Below are 22287 nucleotides of genomic sequence, written 5' to 3' on the forward strand. Positions count from 1 at the left end.
GTTAACTGTATCACTTTGCAGATAATGCCCGACACCTGGAGCTTGGATGTAAGCGGCCATATCTGGAGACATCATCTGCGGTCTCAGAGGAGCACTACTTTCGTTCAGCTCCCTCCTATGAGTCGCCCTTACTGTCTCATCCGTACTGCACTGAGGCCATCGGCTCTAGAGAAGCTTGTATGTATGGTAGTATGGAAACAGAGTCTGGATCCGGTGCAGGGGACACGGATGACCTAACCAACTCCTCTTCAATAAATTGCAACATGTGGGCTACAATGCAGCCCTACCCTCGCTATAGTGTGGAGGGAGTCCCGTACCAGCCCTTCGCAGCTCACTTCACCAACACTGCCGCGGTCACTCCTGTGGTACCGCATCCTACATCATCCATGGCATCACGGCCGCAGGCTGACTTGGGGGTCTACAACTCAGCTACGGTCCAGCGAGGTCTGCCCGTCATACCCCCTTCATCCTCCTCTTCATCCTGCTCTCCAGCTGTGTTGGGATCCAGGGATAGGTCAGGCCATCCGCCTCTGTACCACAAGAAGCCAGGGTCACCGCTCCGGCCTCACAGAGATTTCTCAGCCTATCCCACACAAGGCGCTATATCCATCCGGGATCCATCCTATCAGTACCAAGTGGGGCTGAGTAGCGCAGGGACTCACTGGACTGACAGCTAATGTGGACGACTGAAGAAACCAGCTTTGTCCACTGTACAAGTCTGAAATTGATCAAGGTTCAAAACCCCACTATGGGCTTCTGACACCAAGCAATGATAATGAACTACAGCCATGATCATTGCTAAATTGCACTCCAAAGCCATTTACTCCTGCCTGGCTGACCTCCTCTTTACTTATGCAGATGTGTGGCATATGTACTAGCCTGTGATCAGATAGGGTGGTGGTTTTCTGACACTGCAATGCAAATACAGGTTTGAGCAGCTCTATCTATGAGAGGGAGCTGCAGGTTCAAGAGCACAAGAAGTATCAACAACAAGAACAAGATGTAACTTTCTAGCTGAAGCTGAAGTAACAAGGATCATTTTTCATCACACAAAAGCATACATAAGGGAAAAATCAATGTTTGCTGTGCTTGTTCTTGAAGAGAATCAGAATCAGAATTGTTTATTGCCAAGTAAGTTTTTACACCTACGAGGAATGTGTCTTGGTGCAATGGTGCATAAAATATACAAATATACAAATCACACAAACATCACACAGAAAAATGAAGTACTTTTAAAAATATAAATAAATAAAGATAAGAAAAGATAAGAAGACTGTACAGAAGACGGGAGTGCATTAATGTAATGCATATATAGAGGGTGGGTTTAGGGTCAGTGACAGTGGGGGATCTGGGCCTTGTTAATGAGGCCAGCTGCAGATGGGAAGAAGTTTTTGTGGCGAGAGGTTTTGGTCCTGATGGACCGCAGCCACCTGCCAGAGGGGAGTGGTTCAAAGAGTTTGTGTCCGGGGTGGGAGGGGTCAGCCACAATCTTGCCTTCACGCCTCAGGGTCCTAGTGGCGTACACGTCCTGGAGGGATGGCAGGTTGCAGCCAATCACCTTCTCAGCGGAACGAATGATGCGCTGCTGTCTGCCCTTGTCCTTGGCAGTGGCAGCAGCGTACCAGATGGTGATGGAAGAGGTGAGGATGGACTCGATGATGGCGGTGTAGAAGTGCACCATCATCGTCTTTGGCAGGTTGAACTGGCCTATATATGTAAAATATGAGTACATGATGGCCTCCCAGGGACTGAGGGTTTTATCATTTCTTGCAGAGCCTCACCCAGGTAGAGCGTGTCTAACGAATAAAGCTGCTGCTATTCTAAATTCTTGTTATTGTCCACAAATCCAATGAAAAGACCAAAACTAATAATGAGTTAGTCCATTTCTCAATACTTTCTGACTTCCCTGCCCTGTCTCTATCACTCATCCCCTTAAGCCCATTGGTTCCTAAAGTTGTAAAAACTGGATAAAAATGTATGGTTCATTACCAAAAAAGTCCCAGTTGTAGCACTGTAGGCAAACGTTTATCAAACAGGAGTAAACAGTGTCTCTGTTGGGGACTATTTTCACTAGTGAAGCTAGTTCAGACAGTCAGCTCAAGTCTGCCGCTTCACTCATGTGGCATACTCATCTCACTGCACTGGCGGTGTACTGTAGCTGTCACTGCTCTGGTCACTGCCTGCCTGCTGACACACGGTTCACCTGAAAGCTATGTTGTCACTTAGCACTACTGCTGTTCACAGAACCCTCCTCCCCAGCATCCGCCTGTATGCCCTGAGTCTATGTTCCCCTAGGGGCGGGGAGTTATTGTCATTGTGTGGAGTGACATGGTCAGAGCCTCTGCGCCAATGTGAATATTCTACATTGACATAATAATCCATTCCATGTGACAGTGTACTTAGGATCCAGGGTAAGTGGGAGTGGCCTGTGCAACAGTGTGGTTCACTGATGTGAAGGATCAGTACATTGATGGTTTAGGTCTTCTCATAGGATTTGTTGACAGTAAGAAAAATATACAATATCGCCAGCCTGAGACATGTTCAACTGGGAGGGGACGGGGTTGATGTACAGAAGTTATCACAGCCAGTGTGAGATTATTCACAAGTGCCAAATTGAGATTTGAGACAAATTGATTTGGGTCCACTGCCAAGTGAGATTGATCATATCAGAATATAACAGAGAAACTGAAGTCAGTTGTTCATACACTAAGAAGCGTATGTGAAAACACTTAAACTAGCCTGCTGTGTGTAAAAGTATTTTCCCATGATGTACATACAGAGCAATTAAATCAAGGTGCACCTAAAAAAAAAATTGTGCGAGCTGTTAGTGTATGGGTCTTATCCAAGGGTTATGCTAGTTGCGTGACACTAGCACTCGTCTGAAGAAAACATCATGTTGTGAGTGTAAGCCATCCTACTGTGGTTGGTCGTCAAAGCTTGGCTCCAAACTCGTGGCTCCAAACAATATTCTAGTGAAACGGGACAGCAAAGAACTCTCAGGCAGAACCAGATGGGAGCTTAACGAACTGTTGTTAAGCCATGGTGAGTACCGGAAAGGAGAGCTGCACACAAATCCCACTCCCAAATGACTTACTTGGAAAAAATTCTCGCAAGACTGCAAATACAAAACAGCCTGAGCAGGCAGGGAAGCTGAAAGAAAAGGCTCTCAGTAGCAGTACACACAGTAGAGTTAGAACCCCTGCATTTGTGCATTGTCCCTTTATTTCCTGTTGTTAAATTCAATATAACATTTTTGAATATATTGACTTTTTTGCACACCTGATGATAAATAAACATGTTCATGCCTCTAATTGTTTGCTATATTTAATCCAACACTGTATTCCCAACTACAACTACATTACCCTCACTTTAAAGGTCCAGTGTAAAACATTTAGGAGGATCTACTGTCAGAAATGGATGGACAATATGTATGGTATGTTTTCATTAGTATATAATAATTATATATTATAAAATAATATTTTTTGTGTTTTTGTTACCTTAGAATGAGCTGTTTTTATCTACAGAGGGAGCAAATCCTTTTCTACAGTCTGCCATGTTGAACCACCATGTTTCTACAGTAGCCTAGAACAGTCAAACTAAACACTGGCTCTATACGGGGCCTTTTGTGTTTTTTCTGACCAGCTAAGTCTCTCACGCTTGGTTGAATTAAGGAGTTTGTTGTTGCAATCTGAAATCTCATTGCTGGATGCCACTAAATCTTACATACTGGTCCTTTAAATTCCATAAATTAGCTTTCATTATTGTTACTTGCATGTGTGGACAGAACAAGCAGTAGCTCAGATTGTGCTGCTTTTACAGTCCAGTATTCCTATGAATTACATTCATATTTGGTGATTCTACAGCAGGATTTATGTGGCGTGCGGGAGACTGGAGTCACAGACCGGCAATTATCATTCACTAACCCAAACCTTTCAATCAAGAGTAACCACGATGTTTCCCTAACCTTACCCATGCCATATAGTTGCTATGTGAAGATTTTGTAGGAAGCGAGAGTTTGAGAAACGCTGGCACTGGATGTAATTCATGGCTTTGCAGAATCATCCATTCTTGCATGGCGATAGGCTTGTGTTTTTGAGAATTTTGCAACAATCAACATGCCAAGGTTAGAAGATACTTTTCTTGCTCACTTGCAAATATGCAGATCCTAAATCCTAAAATCTTTACTATTTTTGTTATAGCTTAAACAAAAACAGTAAAGATTTTAGGATTTAGGACCTACACAGCTACAGTATATGTTTGTCTGCCATCTTGGAAACAGTAACCTTCTAAAACAGCATTTAAATGCAACCCTACCTCCTACTTAAACTTCCTTTCCACTTAATTTACAGTAGATATGTCTTCAAATACTGCTTTTCAAAGGCCACGGTCCAGAAGCTTGAGATCCATGAATTCTTCCTGAAGCAACGTACTGAACTGGTTTCACTGTGCAACACATGATTTATAAACTATAAAGACCACTACTTGGTGCTGTCCAACGGAATCAGAAAGATGCACTCACAGTGGAGTATCCACTTGAGTAACAATCAGTAAATGTCGAACGGGTCGGTGATCAAAAGTCGAGGTAAAGAATATTTGTTGAAAGGAATGTAGAGACAGCAGGATGAGGACATCAGCAGACAGGGCACTGCTTTCTCTCACACAGAGCTCTCATTAGATCATGAGTTATGCTGATGGCTAGGTCCTGGTTCGTGTCAGCACCTCTTTCTCTATCTCTTTCTCAGCTGTTGATGCATTTCACATGAAGGGAGGCTCTTCACTGAGAGCTACCACTCAAATCAACAAATCATCAGCTGGCTATCTAGAAATGCTGAGCTATGACTTTCCTGATATTAGCAATCAGGCGTTCATTTCGCTGGCAAAGTAGTTTGGGTCACCAGCGTTACTCTCGCACTTGATTTGCTTAAGATTTGCCCGTACCAGTGCTTTTGCAAACTACAAATCATGTATAGCCTTCCTTTTTGCTGTCCGTTATAGACGTTCAGACGTATTTTTACGACTGTTCCAGGCAGCCTAGGCTTCCATTCATTTCAATATGGCACAAAAATCAGTTGGCAGACTCTTGAAATTTGTTTGAGTTGTCTAATCCATCGCAGTGGACGCCAAGTCGGCATTACTTTTTGTCATACTTTGTTACATTTCAAGAGAATAGATACGGTACAGAAACGAATGGACATGCATCCAAAAATCAAAAACACACACAGCATGTTTTGCAAAATGGTTAACTGTAATATAAAGTATGTGACTTGCAGTAAATAGGAGAAAACATGCAAAATCGTCGCTATGGAAACCCTGTGCCTTTAGAAATGATGTTCATATAATACTAATATGTTTGAGGGAAATATAATTGCTGCCTGGATTATGTTCACCCGCAAAGTTTTTCCCAGGGAAGGAAGTTTTTCGTTCTTGTGCAAAACACGGGGGCAAGACATGGGGTAACGTTCAGGGTGAGTGGTGGATACTGGAGACCGGGGTTCACATCCTGAGTCTAGCGTGTTGGCAGCATTAAGCAACAAAAATGCTTTAGTTAAGACAGGATTATGGTTAAATGTTAATAAAGTAAACACACCCAACTCAATTTGGGGCGACATTACATTTGACTTAAATCTATTTGCTGTTATATGAAAAGACACAGGGGCTGGATATGGTTGTTTAAATTAAGCAATTTTGCAATTTATGATAAAACAACATTAATAATTCTGTGTAGTGTGCAAAATTGTAAAAAAAATTGCCAGGGGTCACGCAAGGTTTTTTTTAAGGATGGCATTTATTTATTTGAACATTAGTAACTACATAGGACACAGTTTTAAACATATTCAAAATGTCACATGTAACAAAAATAATGGCACCAAAGTATAAAAATATATACAAAGGCAAATAAAATATAAATAAATAAAATCTAGTGCCGTTAGTGATCTCCTCAAACTTTCTTCACTCTTTGTTGTCTGAGTTAAAGCTTTTAATATGGATGAGAGAGCAGAACTGGACTGCTGCTGGGGCCAACCAGATCTGCAAAAACACAGAACAAAGTTTGATACTTGTTGATATTAATCTACAACTCTTAATTCTTACTTACTATTATAACTAAAATAGTTATTGGTAGTTTTGCAGTGTTTAAATGCTGTTCCCAAAACAACAGCAACATTTAAAAGGAACTCTTGACATTAAAAGGCAAGTAACATAAGTTTACACCAAAGATCCCTGACTTTGGTTTAATAGTCAAAGTTTTTTAGTCGAAGCCTTAATAGCGCATTAAAGGGCAGGGCCGGCATATTGAAATTTATGTTATCTAACTTTCCACATAAAACCCCAGTCAATCTCATTATAAAGAAGCCAAGCTTAAGCCCCTCATGGAGCACGAGTTAAGCTGAGTATGTATCTCCAGTGAGAGAACCTGGGCCTGCAGTCCATCTGGAAGTCATTGATGGGAGATCTGGCCGTTCCCCTCTCCCCTGCGTCGCACTGCCCTTGCCTACTGTCGTCCCATAATCCCATCTAACAGCCGCCCGGGCTGGGCTGGCCCATTCCGACACACTGACGGGCTTAACTCGGCCGTCTTGTAAAAAAGAAAAAGCCCGGTTTTTAGGCAAGCCACTCCAAAAAGACACTTTAAATATCTGAGGGGGATTTAATATCAAGTCCATTAGGGCTTTTCTCGAGCCCTGTAAATAGTCAATTAGTGGATAATTCTGATTTGATCCACATGCAGAAAGATCTGCCGTGGAAAGGACGAGGAGGGTCTGGGGGTTTCTCATTTGGCTCTCCATCAGATTACCATCCATGTGCCACAAGTACAGGGTGACATTAGTAGAAGTAAGGGATAATGAACACACTAAGGTGTTTCAAGTCTTCTTCCTTTGACCCCTTCATAAAAATGATTCATTGTGTACAGGAGGCAAGGAGAACACAACACTCACAGATGGATTACTAGCAGTGGGCACTGCTCAGAAGAGTGGGAGGCTCGAGGACTGGGCCAAAAGGGCACGCCGTGGGTTCAAAGCTCTGGTGGAGGGACATTAAACTGTGTTTGTGTCCCTTGATCAAACATGCAGCTGGTTGGCAGCAGAATAAACCGAAGCTAAATCTGCTGTATAAAACAGGATCCCTGCATTTCAAAATGGCTTCGGATAAAAGAATCAGTAAAAACTAATAATCATTACAATAAATTCCTGGATTAGACATTCAGAGAGGAAAAAGGCACAAATTATTTACTTTTTACATTGGACGAAAACATTTTACATTGGAAAAACCTCACATTCTTTGGACAGACGTACATTGTCAGCAGAGCAGAGACAAACAGTACAAAGCGTTGTCTTTGGACTTGTGGCTTTGAAGCTTTATGTGAAACAAAAATAAATCAAACCGAAACTACAGTCAAAATCCATCCCAAAGTAAGGCATGCAGATACACTATTGTGGAAAAATAGTGAAACATTGCAGATTGCAAAACAAAGAGAGCCATGCTCTGCCTCCTCCGAGCAGTCATAAATTAGCAGGAGTTTCAGAGCAAAAAGGTTCCTGAATTGCTTGTGAAATCTAAAATGAAGGGGAATTTCAGTTCTTTTCGTACCTGTCAAAAAGATTGAGTGTTAACCCGTCTGCCCCACTTACGTCTGAATTACAGTACCCTGATTCTGCACAACCCTAACCCTAACCCTAACCCTAGTTGTTTTGGTGTTTTTTTTTAAATCCTATTTAACAATGGGAAAGCATTACACTTACATTTTAGGTGTACAGTGGCAAGAAAAAGTATGTGAACCTTTTAGAATTTCATTGTTTTCTGAATAAATTTGTCATAAAATGTGATCTGATCTTCATCTAAGTCAAGGGTATTAACAAACATAATGTGTCATATAATGAAATTCTGATCTTTCATGTCTTTATTGAACACACTCATTCAACATTCAAAATGGCAGTGAAAAAAGTAAGTGAACCCTTAGAATTAATAACTGGTTGACCCCCTCTTAGCAGCAATAACCTCAACCAGGCGCTTCCTGTAGCTGTGGATCAGACCTGCACATCGTTGGAGGAATTTTAGCCCATTCTTCCTGGCAGAACTGCTTTAGCTCTGTCATATTCTTTGGACATCTCATGTGTATGGCCTTCTTCAAGTCAATCCATAGTATCCTATTGGGTTGAGGTCTGGGCTCTGACTTGGCCACTCCAAAAGGCGGATTTTGTTTTTCTGAAGCCATTCTGTTGTGGACTTGCTCTGGTGTTTTGGGTCGTTGTCCTGTTGCATCACCCACCTTCTACACAGTTTCAGCTGACGTACAGACATTCTCACATTATCCTGAAGAATTGTCTGATATACTTGGGAATTCATCTTCCCCTCAATGATTCCAAGCTGGCCAGGCCCTGATGCAGCAAAGCAGGCCAAAATCATGATGTTTCCTCCACCATACTTTACGGTTGGGATGATGTTTTCATGATGATATGCCGTGCCCTTTCTGCGCCAGATGTAGTGCTGTGTGTTTTTTCCAAATAGTTCAATCTTAGTTTCATCAGTCCTCAAAACAGTTTGCCAATACCGCTGTGGAGTGTTAATGTGCTCTTTTTCAAAAAAAAAAGCAATGTTCTTTTTAGTAAGCAGTGGCTTCCTTCGTGGTGTCCTGCCGTGGATACCCTGCTTGTTCAGTGTTTTACGTATTGTAGACTCATGAACAGAGATGTTAGCAAGTTCCAATGAAGCCTTCAAATCTTTGGCTGTCATTCAGGGTTGATTCTGTACCTCATTGATGAGTCTTCGTTGTGCTCTTGGTGTCATTTTGACTGGGCGCCCACTTCTTGGTAGAGTAGCAACAGTCCCAAAGTGTCTCCATTTGTAGATTGTTTGCCTAACTGTAGACTTGTGAATTTCTAAAGTCATTGAAATAACTTTGTAACCCTTGCCAGCTTTATGTAAACCAACAATTCTTGATCGTAGATCCTCTAAAAGCTCTTTTGGCGAGGCACGGCTAACATAAGCGTGTTCTTCTTGTGCAGAGCAAATTCCAAAAGTTTGAGGGGTTTTTATCAGTCAAAGTAGCTGTAGTCCACACCTCCAAACTTATTATCTTAACGAGACTCCAGGTGTGCTAAAACCTGACTCCAGTTAGCTTTTTTGAGGTCATTAACTCAAGGGTTCACATACTTTTTCCACAAGCACTATGAGGTTTTTTTGGTTGTTCTCAATAAAGACACGAAAGATCAAAAAAATGTTGTGTTATTATTTTAGACATATTTTATTTGTCAATACCCTTGACTTAGATGATGATCAGATCACATTTTATGACAAATTTATTCAGGAAACCATGAAATTCCAAAAGGTTCACATACTTTTTCTTGCCACTGTATCTCACCAGCATGATTTAGAAATACTGAGGTCCAAAAACTGAACTTGCTAGGAAGGGTTTGGGGCAAAGCAAAGCATCAAATCAATTATTTTTAGGCAATTATTTCATGAGTTTTATACCTCTTGGAAAACATACTGAGGTACAACCATGCTCACGAAAGGGTGCGGTAGTCAATAAGAAGTAAGGGTAGTTGTGAACAAACGTCAGAAGTGCCGTTACTGCTGTCATAACATTTCATGATAGGGTGGAGTTTTTGTTGCAAATTGATGAGTGTTAAAGGACCAGTGTGTAGGATTTAGTGGCATCTAGTGGTGAAGTTGACGATTGCAACCACCTGAATACCGCTTGCCTTTCGAAGCGTGTAGGAGAAACCAAACCGTTCTGGGCTACCGGACTCCACCAGAAGAGGACCTGCTCCCTCTGTAGATATAAACAGCTCATTCTAAGGTAACGAAAGCACGATCTTTATTTTCAGGTGATTATACACTAATGAAAACATACCTATGAATATTATATTCCATTTCTGACAATAGATCCTCCTAAATGTTACACACTGGACCTTTAAGATATTAACATGAAGCAATCTGAACAGATGCTGATTGACCACATCAACCTATATGCCAAAACTACTGTGTGAAAATGAATGAATGTGTGGAGATAATGGGAGGGGTTGCCATATTACGAGGCCCAATCACATTTTTAAGGACATTTGTAAAAATAGCTAGCCACAAAGCCATAAGAAAGAAAGTGCTGAGAAGTGAGTGTTACAAATGTGCAAATATGCAATGAAAATGTGCTGTAATCCTTTTATGACTTTATTAAACGGGTCAACTCACCCCTAAAGGTCTGATTGTTGTAGGAAAAATGTCCTCTGAGGGAAATAAAAGTAAATTTTTTCACCCAGATTCTCAGGCAAGACAAAGGCTGCCAGTAGACGACCTTCAAAACCTAAATGTTAGAGCAGGAAAGACTAAAGAAGAAGGCTAACAACGAGTACAGCCTCAATGGGAATCTGATCTGAGAGAAATGTGTTTCTGACTTAAGTCTACTCTGCCTTGCTAGGCAGCTTCCTAGACTTGAGATCACAAAATCACATGAGAATCCATCGTGCCAGATTTGTGCTTGTGTCCTCGAGGAATCCTTTGAAGAACTACTGGCAGCTATGGAATGAGCTACCGGCGTGTTTTAATGCTACTAGAAAAAAACAATGGCAGCTGCTAAAGAGGTTAGCAGAGATACTCCTCTCCCAACTGGCTCCATTATTGAACACGCTATAGGGTTTGTTGATCTGGATGGTCGGAGGTCACCTATGATGGATGGTGATAAGATGGTTCCTCCAATCAATCCAATCAATCAGTATTTATTTTGCCCTTTTCCAAACTGTTTCCAACAACAGATTCCAAGATGGTTCTGTGTAACACACCATCTGGCATATTCAGGTTAAGTCTGACTGTCATCAGGTATTTCTTCTAAATTAATTTATGCATCTCAGGTTGGGGTAACTGTTCTGTTTTGGATCAGGGCCAGACCTCTACTCCTCACATCTGTCTTTTGTGCATTGTTTGCCATTCATCAGCCTATTTACTATGCGGGAACTGTTCTTTGGCTCTGAATGTGCACTTAGGAAGCAAGAGGAAACTGCTAGCCTAGCTGTGTTCTTTACGTGTTGTGTATTCAACATGAGGAAATAGAAAACAAGAAGGCAGTTCAAGGAAGCTTACAAATTTACAACCAATAAACCGAGAGCCTGCACAGTGTCCAGCATGAGAGCTGGATTTTCTTGGTGGCTAGCTTTCTCGCTAACAAGATACAGTGCTAAATACTAAGTATTGTAGTTCTGGAAGGAAGGAGATGGTTTGATTTTATAGAGGGTGGGCAACCCAATGAAGTTAAAAAATCTTTTTCCATTAAAGTTCATTTGTATTGACATTGTAATTGTCACATTGTGATTAAATTGGTCATCATGCTTTGCTTTGTCACCTTATTGTTATCTGACTTTCTTTAAAGGACCAGTGTGTGGGATTTAGTGGCATCTAGCAGAGACAGTGTTTGATTTTGATTTGTCCATTCTGGGCTACTGTAGAAACATGGCAGACATAAAAACAGCTCATTCTAAGGTAACGAAATCACAACAATTCTTATTTTTAGGTGATTATACACTATTTATAGTTATTCATAGGCATTTAAACATGCCTATGAATAGTTTGTCATTTTGAAAAAAAAATCCCAAAATGTTGGACCATTCCTTTAAACTTTTGCAGTGCAGTTGGGGTATCTGTGACTCTGACTGTAGGTAACATGTTAACATGAAAATTTATGTATGTAAAAAATGCAGACCCTGACAGTCCTGTGATGAATCATAATTAATTATGGTGCCTCCACTGATTATGTTATAGATGTAACAGCACCTTTGACCCTGACCTACTTGTGGAGCAATCACACAAGCTTACTGACCCATGCACGGGCAATGTGCTGTTTTAGCACCAGGGAAAGCACACACTGTTTGTTTTTAACCATTTTCATTTTGGGGTACTTGGATATGAATTAAATTATAGCAGTTAGCAGCAATTATCTTACTTAGCCGACTTAATTATCCAGCCCTCTGAGCTTTATGGTTCTGTCTATTCATTGCAGTTTAAACTAAATATCATTCAAACTTGCCCATTTGTTTCCAGATAAGTGGCTTTGAGGTTGTTAGAATCATTTAAATATACTCTGTCAGACAGTATATTCATTCAGTATCAGCTTGTTTCAGCTCTTTATTGAAGATTAGTTTTTACATTGAGTGAAGTATTCAAACATTTTTTATGGCTCAACTGTTCAAATACACAGTTATACAGGCTAAAATCACAGAAACTGGAATCTCCACTAGATTAAAGTTCTGTGGCTTTGAACAAGGTTTGGCTACACAGCAAAGGTTTGTAATTACTGACCCAACAGCATGTTAACTGATTTTAATGGGTCAATATCTATGTAACCTGCAACTGTTGTTACCACTTCTACAATTGTTCAACACTTAAAATTGAGCTATTAAGTTAAAGAGCTTTTTGCCTCCTGACCTCCCTATCTGGCTGTGTTTTCTCTGGCTGCTCTTTTTATGTACTTGAGGGAACATTGTTAATGGATCCTTTTATTTACTGTTTGGCATGTTACAGGCTATTACTTTTATACTGCAATCAACTTTACCTTTGGAAGTAAAAGAGTAATAAAAGGCTAAATGTCAATGTCAAGTATTATTGGGGAGAAACAACAATAATGCTTACTTCTTGTATCATAGTGTAATTAGAAGGGTAAGACAGTTTTGAGTGAGTTTATCTGGCCTTATAAGTGGCTGATCTATTATTCTGATTTCATACAAATATAATAATGCTATACATCTACCTCCTATAGGTTACATTATGGTCCTTAAGTAGATAGTAATTTTTAGATCTTCCGCTTGGCCACCAACCTCCATTTGTTGCTTTCTGTGTCATGTGGCTTATAAAGCAAAGCCCTGCTATTTACAAATGACAGATTGGTCTACTTCGAAGATTGAAACAAGGACTTGAATAGCCAACCTGCAACTGAATAGAAAGCATTCATTCCTTGTAAAACTCAAAACAGCTCTGGCTAATTTACAAAAAAGTGAAAGTACACTTAGCTGAAAATATTTGATTTCTTTGAATGTCTTGGGAACTTTAGAGTTACTACTAAGACACGCATACAGTACATGTAATGCTAGTTCCAAAGTAAATACATGAGCAGGAACTGTTTAGCTGTTGTTGGACAATCTGACTCTAAGTCAGTAAGACTGCTTCCCTCTGCTCTCCCTTCAGATCTTAAATACCAGTTTTCAATGACAAACAACAAGGTGAAGCATAGAAGCTAACATGCTAAAGATGTAAAACTATAAAAAAAAAAAACATCACTTGTGACTAAGTTAGATAATTAGCCATGACCAACATGCTTCTTGAAAACACGCCTGCCTCACCATCAACCCAGCGAGCTCTGAGGCGCACCCTTTGGATCTCTAATTATTTCCTTTAACCCGCTCAGCCCTCTTTCACCTCTGGCTGGAGCCTATTTGATGTCTGGCTTTCTAGGCAGGCACCCTGACACAAATATCCAAACGCCTCCACCCCCACCCCAACCAGATTCATTGCGGCTTAGTGGGTCCTTTCAAAGTATCAGCCCCCTATTTAACAAACTCAGCTTCCTCAGATTTGCTCATCATGAATGGTGTTACAATTGTTTGTTTTTGTAAAGATCTCGTGTTGATGTTTACCCATAGGTTGCATGAAATAGATCTCTAACTTGAGAGGGTTACTTATTTGAACACATTTAGTGGTGTGACAAAGAATGACAGTGACTCCTGCTGCTCTCTTGGAGAGGTGGTATGACATCAGTGCACACACACACACACACACACACACACACACACACACACACACACACACACACACACACACTGTACAAAGGAGGAGGATATGGTATTGCAAGGTAATGGTATGGAATGACACAATGAGGCTTGAGAGTAGGAGGATCTCCTCTTGGAGTACCTATACCCTCTACTGGCTGAAATATGTTATATCAGACAGGGAGGAATTTCAATCTCTGAGGTGAAGCATCTGTGTCTTCCGATGTAGAAAATATCACAGTATCTATGTCTACGAAGCATTATCTGAATTACACAAAACAGAACCTGGTAGCGTAAAGGCTACCGCCAAAATGCCTTGCAATAAAATGCTTTGGTAAATGCATTCATGTAATACTATATTTGCAACATGCATGCTTGCAGATCATTTCCCACTGACTGTTAAAGGGTTGGCTGATTACAAAAAAAATCTACATTCTTTTTTTTAGGTTTTATTTCTTCAGTTCTATTGTCCCACTTAGTACTAGCAGTATCTGTCATCGCAGATATTTGTAGATTATTTGCTTTGAGATTTGTGACACCAACCCAATAAAACTAAGAAATTGGAAGAATTGATTTTTTTTCATGATGCCATTTGTGGTACCAAGTGATGGAAGTTTACGAAACCCTTTCCTCATTTGTGGGAATCTAAATCTCCTCTTATGGGTTTAAAAAAAAATAACTGAATCTCTTTTGAAAAACATATTTTCCCATGCTGGATGTACCAAAATACTGTTACTGGAAATGTGTAGGGTTTTTTTTGCCTAATTTGAATAGGTCTCTTAGGGTTTTTTTTTTTCTCATGAACTTTTTGATTGTAACTTAAGCAAAATAAATCCTGAGTGGTCTTATTTCACCAACATGTTATAAAAAAGTAATGAAAAGCTGTGTGACTTCATTTTCAAACTCGCTGTATTTTGAGAAGGGAAAAAAAATGGACTGAACAGAGGCTTCTTTGCCAGAAAGGACACCTTAAGAAGAGCCACTTAGACAGCAATCCAGTCAGGTCAAGTAAAGGTAGGATTCACAGGGCAGAGTGGTCACATATATCCCCCTAAGATGTTTGTCCTCTATTAAGTCTGTAATCACAATGCTCTGAGCCGGCCGTTTAGACCTTCATCTTTAGCTGCCGACCTGGTCCGGATCAAGTATTTAGTTTGATAAGTACGGTTTACCGGGGGATCACACGCTGCAGACGGGCAGGTTAGCCAAAGGAGGAACTATCCCCATGAAGGTGATTAAGTACCTAAAGAAAGGCTGGGTGAGAGGCGTAAGAGTTCGTCATTTTGCACGCTCTGTGCAGGTAGAGCTCATTATGGGATCAAACAAAACAAGATCAAGATTGGTCCAACCTGTTTCCTCTGCTCTCGCAGTGCAAAAGCATAACAATGTTACTTACAGTATAGTCAAATAAAACAGAATTTATGTCTTCCGTTCTTTTTAATTTTATTCTAAATTTGCATTTTCCATTTGTAGTTGACACCTGAACGGGCAGTCCAAGGACCGAATACAATGGACAGGAAGACTGTGAGCAGGCCAGGACGCATTTTCATTCAGGGCGGCTGTGGCTCAGAGGCAGAGCGGGTCGTTCCTTAATCGGAAGGTTGTGGGTTTGATCCCCGGCTCCTGGTGCCACATGTCGAAGTATCCTTGAGCAAGATACTGAACCCTAAATTGCTCCCGATGCCATGCATTGGTGAATGAATGAATGAGTTAGTTAGTTCAATGGACTTTGCCATCACTGTGTGAAAGGGTGAATGTGGCACAAGAGCGGCCCTGAGCATGGTATGTCGAGTCCCGTCTGAGTCTTGAGCACGTCAACGCAAGGATTGAAATATTTAGCATCAGTGATGTCAGGGAAACGTTGACAACAGCCTTGTTATCCATTTCAGATGAAGGGCAGATTGTTGATGACTCATTATCATGTCATGGCAATGGAAGCCAACAGGATAATTACATGGTCAGGCACTGGCACTCTTCAAACCACTCACAAAGTCAAAGCATCAAGGGGAAAACGTCAATGGCGGTGCTGGTATGCTTAATTAATTTATTGTGTCTTCTACATACAATAAAAAAAACAAAATCTAATCAAAATCAAATCTGGATATTTGATTTTGATTAGGCTATTTAGGCCTATGCAAAATCAAACGCAACCCTCCCCATTTATCAGGGTTTGGGACTGGCTTGTGCATCTCTGTGGCTGGGGAGCTAACTGGGGTTCTTGGCTGGGGTGTCTTGGCCAAGGACACTTTGACATAAGGACAGGAGTAGCTGGGGATCGAACAACCAACCTTGCGATCCTCCTGAGCCATCTAGAATATTCTAGAAATAAACCTCACTATACAGGTAATTGTAAACTTGAGGGACAATACTATGCTAAGATCACTAACAGCATTTTGGAGTTTGAGATGAGAAGTGCAAAATTCGGTAAAATGCAAATCACTAATTGGCTTTGACTGTTCATACATTTTTCCTAGTGAAGCCATCACAGTGATTCAGAGCAACTCTATGGCTATATAGTTATGAAAGAAAAAAGGGAACTCGCCAATAGTGCTGGTCACAAAAAGGTAGTGTAAAGATTAACTTGCCATTTCAAAATAGCTTCTATCTTTGTTTCATTGACACTTTTCCATGCTTGAATCTGAAATCAGATCTCAAAGAGCGCATCAATTATACAGAGTACCAAGGTACCAATAACTCAAGAGCAAAGCCATGTTATTTAGGCATGTAATTAACGTTTACATTACAGTTAATGTTACATCTTGACATCCTCGTTCTAACGTTCTTAATGAATACAACAAAACCTCTGCTCTCAGGCATAGCAACTGAGGTGTAAAAACAGTCCTTGCCCTTGCAATGCAATCTTAGTAAATCTGGATACCAGGTGTCCTTACAGCAGGTGTTGGATTACTAGCTGGCCTTTCCAGGACACAACCCTGTGTCCTGCAAAGTGAGCACACAGTAAGAGGACTAAGCACAGGTAAGAAAGGTAAACTTGGGGATTTAGTTCCTCAGCTCTGACTCCAAAGAGTCTTAGCAGGTGATTTGTGGCTCATCCCCTGGGGGGCTTAAGCTGTGACGATCTGACAAAGCTTGACCATCAAATCAGGTGTCTACTTAACGCAGTGCAGCCAGGTTGATCAGGGAGATGGCTGAAGAATGGGTCACACATCCTGTTAGTGTAGCTGTTTGAAAGGGTATTTAAAGGGTGATCCCATTATGTTGGATTGTAAACTGCATAATGTGTTCCAAAACAGGTCCAGGAAGGATTCTGACAGCAGTTATTGGCAGGGAACATTTACAGAACATATGCTTACATGTACAAGCTTGTTTTCGACATGTAGGTGGGAGTAACCTGTACTTGTACTGGTCGGAGACAGCGATTAACAGATGCCACGGAAGCTGGCTGCAGATGGGGACTTTAAAAATGTCTGAATTTCTGTACCGCTCACAGTTCAAGACAATTTTAGTTGCAGACTGTTGTCATGTCAAAGTGAGGGCGCCAAAACACCCTAAATGATCTCAGATGATTGTTGAACCACAACTGCAGCGAATTATCGCGATATCTAACAAAAGAATGCGACAAGTTGCTGTGTGACTTATACTTCCAGCTTTACAGTAATGGAGCCTGATGAGTGATATGGTTTGGATTGTCTGCTGCCTCAATCCTCCCCCAGTTTACTTTCAGTGAATACTACTCATCTCCGGCCTCAAGCCCAAATTATACTCTCTGCGTCCAAGTGTTCATAGAGGTTACAAAATGTTGCTGTTGCTAAACAAAATAGTTTGCATCTGTCTGCTAGCAATTCTACACTGCTGATTAACAGGATTATTTTAATGTTGCATGATTGCCAGAAAAGTAATGAAGAAAGAATGCAGGGTCATAAGGGAAAAACTGAAACCAGTTTCAGTGTGTCTCCAGTGTAATAGCCTTTTTAGAGCATGACTAGCCTTACTTGTGTGAACCAGCCGTCTGTCCTTTATCATCTCAAGTGTTTGTTTAGAGTCTTGTCATGTAGCCCTTGGCTTCTATCATGAGGTAGTGAAGGCAAAACAAGCTGAGTGATTATCATCACCAGGGCCAGGAAGGGTGGGCAAAGGCAGTGGAACTTATCACATCCATCTTGCAGTCCCTTTTCGTTGTGACCTAAACTCATTTTCACCTCCTCTTCTCTTGGCCCCAGAGCCTCATGTCTGATGTGAGAGGATGACACCTCCCCTTCCGTTGCCTTCTTCGTACAGGCCCCACTCTCTCCGTCAAATGAAATCTAAACAAGCACAATTACAGTTAATGGGCTGGATAGGATCTCTGTCCTATTTCTGCCTTGGAAAAACATCCGTCCACCCCACAAACACACCTTCTCCTGAGGTTTCTGCATAGCTGAAACAAGGACGTATCAGATTTTAACTGCTTCAACTTTTTCCTGACACCATACGTCTCAATCATCTAAAAAAGTTGGATGAAAGGGTGTGTTATGTGAAGAAGCCATAGAGTGTAGGACCTGCTGTCTCTCTGATGCCTTAGATAGCACAAGCATGGAGCCAAGGTTTGCTATCACTGGCACTCATCTCACACAAACACACACAGCCCAAACAATGACTAGCAACATTTCTGATAGCACAAACAACATCCTGATATAATTACACAATCAGGAAATTAACAAGACAGTGTGTCTGCTGCAGCAGGAGTATGTGCACTGCTCTTTATGTGACAGACAGAGAGGAAGAGAGAGAGGATGGGTGGGGAGGGGAGAAGGGGGGATTAAACACCACTTTGAGTGCAAGTTCCCTGAGGTGCAGGCCCCTCGGTGTATCTACACAGATAACTGTCTGGCTGGGTCGCAAGATGACAACGGGGATGGCCAGAGGTGGAGGAAGAAATATTCAGATCCATTACTAAAGTTAAAATAACAGAAGGGCAATGTAAATAAAAAAAGTAGTTTCAACCCTCTGCTTTGCTATCACAACAACAGACAACAAGGCACAACAACTGGTTTTGTTTGACTGTCTCAACTGCAAAGCTCCTTGATTTTTTTGACTGATAAACATTGTTGATACACAATGTGCCATAGCCTACAAATGGCATTGAAAGTTGGTCTGTCCAGTACTTCAATCCAGATCAGGATATTCTCAAACTACTTGCTACGGTGTTGTGAGCTCTGGATGTTCATTGTCCCAGGAGGATGTTTCCTAATGATTTTGGTGGTGTCTTTTTCTTTAGCTTCACTATGATGAAAAATTTAAAAGATGTATTGTTCTGTGGCTCAGAGGCAGAGCGGGTCGTCCACTAATCAGAAGGTTGTTGGTTCGATCTGCCACATGTCGAAGTATCCTTGAGCAGGATACTGAACCCTGAATTGCTCCTGATGCTGTGCATCAGTGTGTGAATGTGTATGAATGAGTTAGTTTCTGTTTGATAGACTTTGCCATCACTGAGTGAATGTGGCATGTAGTTAAAAGTGCTTGAGTGGTTGGAAGACTATAAAGGTGCTATACAACATCTAATGGTGAAGTGGCAGATTGCAAGCATCTAAATACTGCTCACCTCCCAAGCATGTAGGAGAAACTACAGTGGCTGCGGAACCCCCAAGACACAAAAGGCCCCATCTGGAGCCAGTTAGGTCTGTCTGTTCTGGGCTAATGTAGAAACATGGCGGACTCCAACACAAACACAAACTCAAACATAACGATTCAAATTTTCTGCCAATGCCGATAGAGGCATCCGATCAGAAAACACTTATCCTATCATTTGGAGGTCTTATTGATTGTGACCTACAGTATGTCACACATGGACCAGAGCCAAAAGAGGCTGAAGTGCAAAACCAGAGATGCAGATGCTATCATCAGACTGAACATTATCAGATTCTACTGTAATCAACAAGTGTCTTGTTTAAGTCTTCAATAACCTTTGTTAGATTTACCTGAAGTAAGTATTGACTGGGTGGAGGAAGAAGTTTTAAGACAGTGATCCATGACAGTCTATTTGACAGTCAGTGAATACAAAGGCCTGACTGCTAATTAATGAGTTCTCTCAGATTGCCTCTCCTTCCAAAGCTTATTTTTCCATTAGCACTCAGTGCCGCTGAAAGACCAAAACTGGATGGGGCTTTAGCTGAGAGACAGCTGTCAAGCAGACTAAGAGAGCAAACATTACACTTTTATCCATACCTATGAGCAAACATACACACAGACAGGCAAGTAAACACATGTGTGCGCAAACACAACTCAAAAGGTGAGAGGCAGAGCTCAGCCTGACACCCACGGGCCCCGCTGCCTGAGAATTATTTTAAGGTTTAAGCTCCACTCCCTCGTTTGCTCTGCAGCTCATTCTTGTCGCTTCTGCATGTGTTTGCCTCGCTGCTGTTTGTGTCAGAGTGTGTGCTTACTAGGTGAGAGTGTGCGTTGTTGTTTTTGTTCAAATGACATGAGTGTTTGTTTTGGGGAATCCCTGTGTTTGCTTTGTTCGCTTTAGGAGTTGACACCCATAGTGACATTACTTATCAATTTTTTAATCAGTTAACACAGGCAGTAAGTTCATCAAAACAAAAATCTTGTTGTTTTGGGAGAGTTTGTACCTGATAAGAACATGAATAGGTTTTTTTTTATGAGTATACAAAAAAGCTATTCAGTTAGATGTACTAAATGGAACCTGACTTTGATAAGAAGCTACACATCAATAGTAAGAACAACAAAGAATGAACAGAGCTGCAGAATATTGCCCCGGACTCCACTAATGTCTCAGTATGCTTCAAATGAACTGGACAACTTGATGTCGTACAACCATGTCCAAAGGCAAAAGTGTTTTCCCAAATGGCCGCTCTTGCGTGTCTACGAAGTCTTGACCCAATGAATCGTACAAATTGGGATACTGGTGCAGATTTACACACTCCGACAGTATCCTCAAAGGGATTAAGGGTGTTTAGTGTGAAGAATGAAAAAAGGGAACTTGGGAGAGAAGTTCAAACCCTGCTTTACTTTAACATCAACACACACCTGGCCAGCTGCTGCATAGAATGGGCATGATTGTCAGATCAGTTGTTTCATGAAGTTACAAAAATTGTCAAACGCAGCCTCCTCCAGTTCCATGGATTCAGAAATGGATGCTGTCCAAAAGTACTTTGTTTGAAGCATACTGAGGTCTTGAACGTCGTGTCATTTGATGCATGGCATGGTCATGGTATCGTAGCTTGGATATATTGATTCAGGAAGTACAGTGTGGACACAGGACAGTCATCAAGGTGGGTTAATCTGCGTCAGAGAGCCATCTGGGAAGTCATCATTGGAAACTGTTTGGAAAAGGGCAAGCACTTCCAAAAAATACTTGGGCAGATGATTAGGCTGCAGCGTGTAGATTGAAGCTTGGCAATGGAATTCAGGCAACAATTGGAATTCTTGCCTGATGTGATTTTGTGAGTCCAGCTGCTTTGCAAGGTTATCATGTGCCGGCTTTAAAAGGAAACTATGGTTGCAGGTGTTGCACTTTAATGTTCTGAATAATGCAGTGGTAAAAGACAGGAAAACCAAGCTCTCACTTTAGTTGAAGACCCGTAAGTATATATATATTGAATAATGAAGATGTCACAAAAGCAAAATATAGCAGATGCGCTGAATATCATAGTAATTTAGTGGTGACAGTGATTGCTATCAAATATGATTAAGGTGTCTGATTCTGTACGATTTCACGTGTCACCACAGAGCATCCGTACATTACCAGTTATCAAGTACAGCTAGCTAAAGGGTGTTTTACAACAGTTTTACCCCAATAATAATATACCAATGATTACTGTTTAACGAAGAGTTAACACATTAAAACTCAAAAGCACCAAAACTACAGCCTCCAACATGAAATTTTAATCACCTGTCTAAAACCTCAACAACCAAATAAACTGGTGACTGAATGTATATAGCAGCTGAATCTGTGCAGGGATGGCTCATTGTAGCAACAGTTCACAGTAGAGAGAGCCTAAATCAAAGAGGATAAAACAACTTAAATTACATGACATTACTGTCAAACTGTGCGTGACTGTAAATCATCAATGATCCCTTTTGTCAACGAAGCACAGAGGCATAAGGGCCAGATACTGAAAATCAAAGCTAAGCAATCACAACTTATGAATCTTAGTGAGGCATTCTGCTGATGTCATCTCTGTTGGTATTTTTCAAAATAAACTCCTCATGGCTTCTCCTCACCCAGTGAGTTCAACACACTAGTCTGGCTACAATCTATCTCCACATGTTTAGGCTAAAGCAGTGCCATAATAGTAAATGGTTTCAGAACAACCCCAGGCTCAGCTGGGGCTCTAGTACATAGATCAGCTACACACACAGCAGTGAGCAATCATTTCCTGCTAACGGTGTTGTTAATTGTTAATCCCAAGGGATACTAGTGTTGGTTTAGGCCTAGAAATGCTCAGCTTGTGTCATTATAAATGAGGTCTCCATCCTGGGACCTTTGTTCGTCTCATTAACTTGTTTCAACATTCTTTCATGCACTTCATTTTGGTAATAGTAAATCTGTTTGGACAGGTTGGCAAAACAAAAG

The 22287-nt window shown here is 41.1% G+C and overlaps 1 protein-coding gene and 1 long non-coding RNA gene across 4 annotated transcripts in view; one reads left to right on the forward strand and one right to left on the reverse strand.

Moving 5' to 3' along the window:
- Positions 1 to 3311, forward strand: part of tbx4 (T-box transcription factor 4) — a 33573-nt gene extending 30262 nt beyond the window's left edge. For all 3 annotated transcript variants that reach the window (XM_051398083.1, XM_051398084.1, XM_051398082.1), the window contains one exon: positions 22 to 3311. In XM_051398083.1, the coding sequence (XP_051254043.1) occupies positions 22 to 677 (656 nt within the window). In that variant the 3' untranslated portion in view covers positions 678 to 3311. The remainder of the gene's footprint in view (positions 1 to 21) is intronic.
- A 2477-nt stretch (positions 3312 to 5788) lies between these two features.
- LOC127362417 (uncharacterized) overlaps positions 5789 to 22287 on the reverse strand; it is a 33727-nt gene continuing 17228 nt past the window's right edge. Inside the window, exon 3 of the long non-coding RNA XR_007884461.1 lies at positions 5789 to 6027. This is a non-coding gene — a long non-coding RNA (uncharacterized LOC127362417). The remainder of the gene's footprint in view (positions 6028 to 22287) is intronic.

This window comes from Dicentrarchus labrax, unplaced genomic scaffold (genome assembly GCF_905237075.1).
Source record: "Dicentrarchus labrax unplaced genomic scaffold, dlabrax2021, whole genome shotgun sequence".
In the NCBI taxonomy this organism is placed as follows: Eukaryota; Metazoa; Chordata; class Actinopteri; family Moronidae; genus Dicentrarchus; species Dicentrarchus labrax.